Here is a 9542-nt window from a genome sequence, read left to right as displayed (position 1 = left end):
GGTCGCTCTGAGGGGTCGCTCCAGGATGCTCGACTTTGGTGCCTCCGAACGAGAGGACGCGAGCGACCTTGGTGTGTCGCTCCAACAAGTCGCTCCGGACTTCGGGAGCGACCTCAGTGGGTCGCTCTGAGAGGTCGCTCCGGGCTTCGTTTTGTGCTTCCACCGGGATGAAATGGCGAGCGACTTCTCCGCATCACTCTGGTAAGGTCGCTCTGATAAGGCAGGTCAGAGCGACTTGCTGGTGTCGCTCCGGGAAGTCGCTCCCAACGCTCTGCTCGTCCAATGATCATCTTTACACCTCTTTCGAGCTCCAAACATCCCCAAGAACTCCATGTGGCACTCCAGTACCTAATAGAGACTCATGTATGCAAAATGCAACCTAAACATGTCTAAATCCTAATCTTTATGATGAAAATGTTTATGAATGAATGGATAAAACAATGCAAATATGCAAAATATCAGAAACTCGCATATAATGATTAAATAAAGAAAAAGCACACATATATATATATATATATATAAAATTGTGGAAACATATATACTGCAGTGGATAGGATATATGAATATGTTAGGCCAACCTCAGAAAGGTTGGTGAAGAAACTTGGAGATGATAATCAATATCAATATGATAAAAACATTAAGAAGTAAAGAAAAGTGGGAGTGGTTAATCAATCATTTGCATAAAACATGTAATTTTATATGTGCTCTTAGGTACTACTTTGCTTTCTACGTGCAGCTGTACATTACGTGAATGCTATCTTATCTAATGTAGTTTTGTTATAACATTTAACTATAAGATACAAAAGTCTAGCAACATTAGCAACTCTCAGTTGTATTATAATGTTTTACCATGGAGAAACTTTGCTTCTAGTGACAGCTTGTCTTAACAAAAACACCAAACGTTATCTTGATACAAGAGATCTAGACCCAAGTCAAGGGAAACAGAAAAGTCAGACCTAACAATGATAAAATACAAATCTCGATTATGGTTTGTTCATCCTCGGTAGCACCTAACATGTTTTAGTAGTATATCCAACTAAGCTAAATTTATAATTTGGGGCTATGATGAACAAATACACAAGAGACTCGAAGTCTACATGAGTTAGAGCACCCTCGACGCCATCAGAAAGTTTCGTTTTTTTTTTTTTCCTTATCAAGATCTGATAAAGACGATCTTTTTTTTTTTTTCTGTTTGTTTGTTTCTACGTAATTTTTTTTAAAAAAGTTTTGGCATTTGAGTCTTTTAAGTTTTAAAAAAATGTTGATGATCAAGAAGGGTTCGGGGCTCGTTGTTAATCTGATCTGTGCATCCTGATTTTTTGCGTTTAACAATAGACTAATGAGTTTACATTAAACTTTGGTGGAGATGATCTCAAATGTTTTTTTTTTTTTTTTTTTTTTTGCTGATTTAAAAAAGAAAAAAAAATTAAAAATGAACCAATCGCAGACCGCCACTTGTCAATGGAGTCCACGAAACAGTGCAAAAAACGTCATTTATTTCGCGACAGAAGACAACGGTCTCCCCCTTTTTGGTGGGACCCACACCACCTTTTACCCGAAAAACCCACCTTGCATCCGTTAATCATGGCTTTATCATGTGAGGGAACCTTTGTCAAACATCTTCATAAATAATAACAATGTAAAGATTTGATGATATATATTAGCTACAATGGATTTCTCATGATCTATACAACGGTTTATTCTTGGTTTCAACCATTTTCTTTTCTTCTCGAGGCATTAGGAAATGAGTTTTTGGAACAAGGGGGGATTGTATTGGAATCTTTTCTCTAACTGGTCTCCAATACCTAGGAAAGAAAAAGGTCATGTAACCAAAGATGGAATAGAATCACATATGAGCACACAATGAATTCACAGAGAGCTTTTGTAGAAACACATCGCCTCTAAATTCAACAACATTGACAGAACATTATATACTTAAAATCTACATGCTTGTTGTACCTTTGATTAAATAGAAATTCAAATACGTATTTATACGAAACTATGGATGATGCACATAGATATGGATATGCTATACATGCATTTATAGCAAGGATTTTTGTCTACTTTTCGTGTTTAGCATCACATCATAAGAGGATGTCCAGTGTTTTTTTAATGGGTTTTCAATATAAATATTCCTAAATATCTATGTGCAAGTACATGCATCATTAATATTGAATCATGGGTATCTCAAAATTCATGAAAAAATCATCTCAAAGTATCTCATGAATTTAAAATTCATAACCTAATTAACTCTAATGTCTTTATTTCTTTATATTTTGAAAAACTCACATGAGACACTCTCGATAAAAAAGTGTTCTAATAAACACATAACGAGAAACTCACTTTGAGAAAACCGTATCCTAATATTGTATCTTTTGTAGGCATATGTGATCGTTTTATTGAGTAATTTTCGCCTATACCTCTTTTAGTGGATGCACATGATGGTAGTGGAGCAAAGCTCAAATCAGCAGCAACAAGGTGATGGTAGTTGTCTAGGATTCATGATGAGTTTATCTATTTTATCTAAGAGGATGCTATAAAGACCATTTTGGGTATTGAGTAAAATGAATTGAATGAATTAACCAAGAGTTTGTTACATGGTTATGTATATATATTACATCGGTTAATCAAAAGGAAACCAAACCGATATTGATTTAACATTAAACCGATATTCTATCTAATATTGGGTTAAGTATTCAGGTTGAAAATAGATTATGGTATTTCAAGACGTTTCAAATATCATGTTTTTACAAAAATATCATGCAATTGTTGGAATCTAAAAAGCCGAAGAAAGGCAAGTAACATACCATCTGCATTACGTTAAGTGTCGATGTTACATACTAAATCTCGACTTAGATAATATACCATCTCTAACAAGTATCGCATGTCACATTACGAATCTTATATAGATAACCTAACATGTTTGATGATGAGTTTATCTATTGCCTTGTAAAAAATATATTGGCCTAAATATTTCAGTTTGAATATTAGTTGTTGTTTTAATGCTTAAAATATTTTAAATACCTGATTATTTTTATTTAAAATTAAATCAAAACAATTTGATGTAACTTAATTTTTTTTAAAGTCATTATAAAACTATCTGTATTTCTAACAAGTTTATAAAAATTTGAAAATCGTTATAAAACTCAAGTGATATATTGTCTTTAATAAATTAAATTATAAATATCACATTACTTATAATTACACTCATGTTCAAAAATACGCTAGGCTAGGCGTAATCTGAACTTTTCGGTCCGGACCTAGCGAGTTATGAAAAAATCGGAGTATACGCGGGAATTAAGTGGGATTAATTTTCAATGTTTTCGTATATATAATAGATTTTGTTGATAACTACGTTGTGTACTGTATACAATCCAAATGAATCAAGCAGATAGGTTGCTTAAAACTGGAACTGATACAAAATATACAAAAGATCTCAAAGTTTTTATGATGCAAGGGGACTTCTTCAGGAAAAATTGGTAATAAATCTGGGGAAATTAATGTAGGCCTTACTCGGTCCAATAAGCCATTTAATATCAATCCCAGGAGCGGGAACTTTCCAAAACCCTATTCATCACGTGGCGCGTAAATCTGATTCGACGAAGCGACGTTGGCACATCGTAGCCGTTGGATCCAATGGTTATAAAGTAAACTCCTGATAACTTTTCACCCCCTTCTCGTTTGTTTCATCGCTGTGTGCTTTTACCCTAATCTTCGATCTCACATTCTCAGAGGGCGAAACAGTTCCATCGATTCTCCATGGCGAAGTTTTCGAATCGCGACGACGCTTACTCCTCCGAGGAGGACGAAGAGCACGTCGAGAACAACGCTGGAGGAGAGGAGGAAGACGAGGAGGAGCTCGAGGCCGTCGCTCGGTCTTCTGATTCCGACGAGGAATCTCCAGTCTCTGACGAGGAGATCGCCCCGATCGAGGATGATTACGAGGTAATCGCAACGAAAATTCAACCAACGGTCGATTGTTTTGCTTACTGTGTTGGTATTTTGTGTTTGTAGGACGAGGAAGACGATGAGAAGGTTGAGATCAGCAAGCGTGAGAAAGCTAGGCTTAGGGAGATGCAGAAGGTGAAGAAGCAGAAGCTTCAGGAGATGCTGGAATCTCAGAACGCTTCCATTGATGCGGATATGGTGCGTGTATTGTATTATCTTATGGTTTTTAGGAATTGAGGAATCTGATTTGTTTACTTGGATTTAGAACAATAAGGGGAAAGGGAGGCTGAAGTTTCTTCTGCAGCAAACTGAGTTGTTTGCGCATTTTGCTAAAGGCGATGCATCTTCTTCTTCTCAGAAGAAGGTGAAAGGAAGGTGTGTGGGATGCTATTGATTCATTAGATATAGGTTTTCTTCACTGTTTTGGTAATCAAAATACGAAATTAATGAGCTTAACCCTGATTTATCGTGTTTTAACTTTCTTACCTTAAGGGGTCGTCATGCTTCCAAAGTAACTGAAGAGGAGGAAGATGAGGAGTATTTGAAGGAGGAAGAGGGTGGCTTAGCTGCATCTGGGAACACAAGGCTGCTCACACAGCCGTCTTGTAAGTTACCTGTGTTTTACGCTTTAGTCTAGAAGTTTTGCATATTGATCAAGAACTGCAATGTTATTGATGTCTCTTTCCATTTCCATAATATGTAACTAATGTTGTGACCTCATGGCTACGAGGTAGCATAGGGTAAAGTTTAATGGGAAAGTTCAGGATTCATCGTTTTCTTCTTAACTTGCAGGTATTCAAGGGAAGATGAGAGATTACCAATTAGCTGGTTTAAACTGGCTCATCCGTCTGTATGAGAATGGCATCAATGGGATTCTTGCTGATGAAATGGTAAACAATAGTTCTCCCAAGGACCCAAGTAATACAAGCTCTCTACTTTTTTTTTTTATGATGCTAATCATGATACCATTTTTTCCTGTGGTCTAGGGTCTGGGGAAGACACTTCAAACGATTTCTTTGCTGGCCTACCTTCATGAATACAGAGGAATCAGTGGACCTCATATGGTAGTTGCTCCAAAATCAACCCTTGGTAACTGGATGAACGAAATTCGCCGGTTTTGTCCTGTCTTGCGTGCTGTGAAATTCCTTGGTAATCCCGAGGAAAGGGTAAGCAACTAGCTGCATACCATTTTAGAGTTCATGTAAATGTTTAAACCCTGGATTCTGAGAAGTCTGCTAATAATGCAGAGACATATTCGCGAGGATCTGCTAGTTGCTGGGAAATTTGATGTATGCGTCACAAGCTTTGAGATGGCCATCAAAGAGAAGACAGCACTGCGTCGCTTTAGCTGGCGTTACATTATCATCGATGAAGCGCATCGAATCAAGAATGAAAACTCACTCCTTTCGAAAACCATGAGACTTTTTAGCACCAACTATCGGCTTCTTATCACGGGAACCCCTCTTCAGGTGTTTGCTCTACCTTATTCTTGAATATTTGGATACTGGTGTCTTCTTGCTAAGTTGCTTCTGATTGTGTGAAACAACCTTTCTTGTACGAGTCTGTTTGTATTCATTTTTTGGTTTTCTTCGTATATGCAGAATAATCTCCATGAATTGTGGGCTCTTCTGAATTTTCTTCTGCCTGAGGTCTTCAGTTCAGCAGAGACTTTTGATGAATGGTTTCAAATTTCTGGCGAGAATGACCAGCAGGAAGTTGTCCAACAACTTCATAAGGTATGTGTGTACAGTGTACTTATTGCTTCTTTCGACTTTATCACGTCTTAATTGTTAAACTAATCGCTTTCCTGTATCTTCTTAGGTCCTTCGACCATTTCTTCTACGGAGACTTAAGTCAGATGTTGAGAAAGGTTTGCCACCAAAGAAGGAGACGATACTTAAAGTTGGCATGTCTCAGATGCAAAAACAGTACTACAAGGCTTTACTGCAGAAGGATCTTGAAGCGCTTAATGCGGGTGGAGAACGCAAACGTCTGCTAAACATTGCAATGCAACTGCGTAAATGCTGTAATCACCCTTATCTCTTCCAGGGTGCGGAGCCTGGTCCGCCATATACCACAGGAGATCACCTGATAACAAATGCTGGTAAGACTAGCATTCGCACTAAATTATTCAGATGTATGTGTAAATGTTTATTGAAGCGTCTTTATACTATTATTTTCAGGTAAGATGGTCCTTTTGGATAAATTGCTTCCTAAGTTGAAGGAACGTGATTCAAGGGTGCTGATATTTTCTCAGGTAAACGCTGATGCAGAACAGATGTAGATGATTATTTTTCTAACAGTTCATCTTCGCTGTTTCCTTTCTCTATTTGAAGCCTGAGCGTTATTCCTTTCTTTACTCATATATGTCAGATGACAAGACTTTTGGATATTCTTGAGGATTATTTAATGTATCGTGGCTATCTATATTGCCGTATTGATGGAAATACTGGTGGTGATGACCGAGACGCCTCCATAGAAGCCTACAACAAGCCAGGAAGCGAGAAATTTGTTTTCTTGTTATCTACTAGAGCAGGAGGGCTTGGTATCAATCTTGCTACTGCAGATGTTGTAATTCTTTATGATAGTGACTGGTAAGTTTCCTGTCATGTCCACTGTAGTTTGTGAGTATTCACTTCACTTTTGAGTTTTGACGTGTCTTGCGGTTTTTGGCAGGAATCCTCAAGTCGACCTGCAAGCTCAGGATCGTGCCCATAGGATTGGTCAAAAGAAAGAAGTTCAAGTGTTCCGATTCTGCACTGAGGTTGATATTCTCCCCTTTCATGTCAAGCAAGAACAGACTATAAGAGTTCGAATTAATTTTCTATTACTTGTTTACAGTCTGCTATTGAGGAGAAAGTGATTGAGAGAGCTTACAAGAAGTTGGCGCTTGATGCTCTGGTTATTCAACAAGGAAGATTGGCAGAGCAGAAGAGTAAGTTTCTTATGACGAGTGCAAAACGCATTGGTTCATCTATTTGCAGAATTAATTTTTATCGTTACTATATGCAGCTGTCAATAAGGATGAGTTGCTTCAAATGGTAAGATATGGTGCGGAGATGGTGTTCAGTTCTAAAGATAGCACAATCACAGACGAGGATATTGATAGAATCATTGCGAAAGGAGAAGAGGCAACAGCTGAACTTGATGCCAAAATGAAGAAATTCACAGAAGATGCTATACAGTTTAAAATGGATGACAGTAAGTGTGTCATGGACCTTTTTCCGTTTTGTTGTATTAATAGTGTATAGGAGGATTTTATTGATATTCATTCGTCTGATTTGTCACAGGTGCTGACTTCTATGATTTTGATGATGAGAATAAGGTATGACTTGCATCTCTTTTCATAGTTTATGCTTTCATGCCATACCCTAGTTATTATGATCTGCGTCATCGAAAGTCAAATTTACTCGTCTTTTCTAATTATGTTTTATAGGATGAGAACAAGCTTGATTTTAAAAAGATTGTGAGCGACAACTGGAATGATCCACCGAAGCGGGAGAGAAAGCGCAAGTAAATATTCTTTTGCCTATTCATTGTGCAGTCCTACTTTGCCTGTCTTCATAAATTTTATCGTAACTTAAATAATCCCTTTTGGTTGCATCATCAGCTACTCTGAAGCTGAATACTATAAGCAAACATTGCGTCAAGGTGCTCCATCTAAACCTAAAGAGCCTAGAATTCCGCGAATGCCCCAGTTGTAAGTACCTTAATAAACGCTACTCTGCATATGTGAACTGCCTTTTTCCTGCCTTGATGGTATTTTTTCCCGCCTAGAAACCTAATATCTTGTCCATCCTGCAGGCACGATTTCCAGTTCTTCAACATTCAGAGATTGACTGAGCTGTATGAAAAGGAAGTACGCTATCTCATGGTAAGGCTCTTTAAATGAAATACTTGTCACTGTTTTGATGTGCATAAGAGGGAGTTTACGACTAGTAAAATGAATTTGCTTCTCTTTGGTTTCAGCAAACACATCAGAAAAATCAGTTGAAAGACACAGTTGAGGAAGAAGAACCAGAAGGTCAAGCTTCGTTTTTCATTTTTTGCCCACTTTGCCAACATTCTTTTCCAGCGAACTTATTACTGATTGAGAATTTTTTTGTGACCAGGTGGAGATCCCTTAACTGCTGAAGAAGTAGAAGAAAAGGAAGCTTTACTGGAGGAGGTAAAGTGAAAACTTTTTGATGTTAAAGGTGTGTTAGACATTAGTTTCGTTGGTCTTTATTAAATTGTCTGTAATTGTTAATCTCCAGGGTTTCTCAACATGGAACAAAAGAGACTTCAATAGTTTCCTGAGGGCTTGTGAGAAGTACGGCCGGAACGACATCACGAGCATTGCCTCTGAGATGGAAGGTAAAACAGAGGAAGAAGTTGAAAGATATGCCCAAGTATTCAAAGAGCGATACAAGGAGCTGAACGGTATGTAACACACAACACCTTCTGACGCTGAGTAAATTCATTCTTACCTCAAGAAAGAGCTTACACCCACATTTCCCCTCTATATTTGTAGATTACGATAGAATCATTAAGAACATTGAGAGGGGAGAGGCAAGAATCTCCAGGAAAGATGAAATCATGAAAGCCTTAGGGAAGAAACTGGATCGCTACAGAAACCCTTGGCTGGAAATGAAGATTCAGTATGGTCAGAACAAAGGGAAGCTGTACAACGAAGAATGCGACCGTTTCATGGTCAGTGTGTTTCTCATCATCGTTTCCTTTTTCATTCTTTGAAGTTTGATTGTTGTACAAACAGATCTGCATGATTCACAAACTTGGGTATGGGAACTGGGATGAGCTAAAGGCAGCGTACAGGACATCGCCTTTGTTTAGGTTTGACTGGTTTGTGAAATCCCGCACCAGTCAGGAACTTGCGAGAAGATGCGACACTCTGATTCGACTGATTGAAAAGGAGAACCAAGAGTTAGATGAGCGAGAGAGGCAAGCCCGTAAAGAGAAGAAGCTCGCAAAGGTATATAACTTATATATAGTTGCTTTCTTTTGATTTGATTGATTCCTTGGGATGCTTATACTCTCTCTTTTTTTAAAATCTTTGAAGAGTGCAACACCATCAAAGCGACCTTTAGGAGGACCAAGCGAGAGCCCTTCATCGTTGAAGAAGCGAAAGCATCTTAGATGATCATCTATTTTACCCCTTTGGACTCATTATCCAGAATAACAGTTCTCTGAACTTTTGTTGTTATACATAACTAAACTTTGAACATGTGAATTTCATCCTGGTTTGGTGAATGTTGTCCTGATTAGACTTGAATTTAAGTTGATATTTTGAACTTTATTTGCATATGCTTCTTTTTCTTTTTGGTCAACGTTATCTTAAGTTCACCTGTGAATAGGGATGTTAATATGGGCTCAACCTCCCTAAATCTGCAAACCCATTTGTAACTTTAACCTTTATTTTTTAAACAGGGTTTAAATAGGGTTGACCCTAATAGGACCAGAATTTAAATTCTAATCTTTTTATTTTGATTCACACAGTTATTATAAATGTTTAATAATGTTTTTCACCAAAAAAAAAGTTGAGTTTTCTCGCCAAAAACAACGAAATTTTCCGTCGAAACCGCAAAATCGAGTTT

General features: G+C 37.7%; 1 protein-coding gene across 1 annotated transcript; it reads left to right on the top strand.

Moving 5' to 3' along the window:
• The first annotated feature begins 3686 nt into the window (after positions 1-3686).
• On the top strand, positions 3687-9244 carry LOC106295214 (putative chromatin-remodeling complex ATPase chain). Its single transcript, XM_013731054.1, has 24 exons — positions 3687-3945; positions 4015-4146; positions 4214-4323; positions 4441-4553; positions 4741-4838; positions 4935-5114; positions 5196-5417; positions 5550-5684; positions 5770-6052; positions 6132-6205; positions 6322-6542; positions 6625-6712; positions 6790-6883; positions 6961-7149; positions 7239-7273; positions 7385-7461; positions 7559-7648; positions 7753-7822; positions 7918-7972; positions 8061-8116; positions 8205-8370; positions 8462-8640; positions 8705-8920; positions 9008-9244. Exons 1-24 carry the CDS (start codon positions 3760-3762, stop codon positions 9086-9088), a joined length of 3150 nt encoding a protein of 1049 aa, XP_013586508.1. The 5' UTR covers positions 3687-3759; the 3' UTR covers positions 9089-9244.
• The last annotated feature ends 298 nt before the right edge of the window (positions 9245-9542 follow it).

This window comes from Brassica oleracea, chromosome C5, assembly GCF_000695525.1.
Source record: "Brassica oleracea var. oleracea cultivar TO1000 chromosome C5, BOL, whole genome shotgun sequence".
NCBI classification, from domain to species: Eukaryota; Viridiplantae; Streptophyta; class Magnoliopsida; order Brassicales; family Brassicaceae; genus Brassica; species Brassica oleracea.
The sequence above is the reverse complement of the archived record's forward strand: the minus strand, read 5'-3'. Positions and strand labels throughout refer to the sequence as shown.

What these genes read in the sequence shown, in the direction of transcription:
- LOC106295214 (XM_013731054.1), top strand. Translation starts at nt 3,760, where the DNA reads ATGGCGAAGTTTTCGAATCGCGACGACGCTTACTCCTCCGAGGAGGAC. An exon ending in CTTCCATTGATGCGGATATG is followed by an intron (nt 4,147 to 4,213) that starts GTGCGTGTATTG and finishes ACTTGGATTTAG; the next exon opens with AACAATAAGGGGAAAGGGAG. An exon ending in GGGTGCTGATATTTTCTCAG is followed by an intron (nt 6,206 to 6,321) that starts GTAAACGCTGAT and finishes CATATATGTCAG; the next exon opens with ATGACAAGACTTTTGGATAT.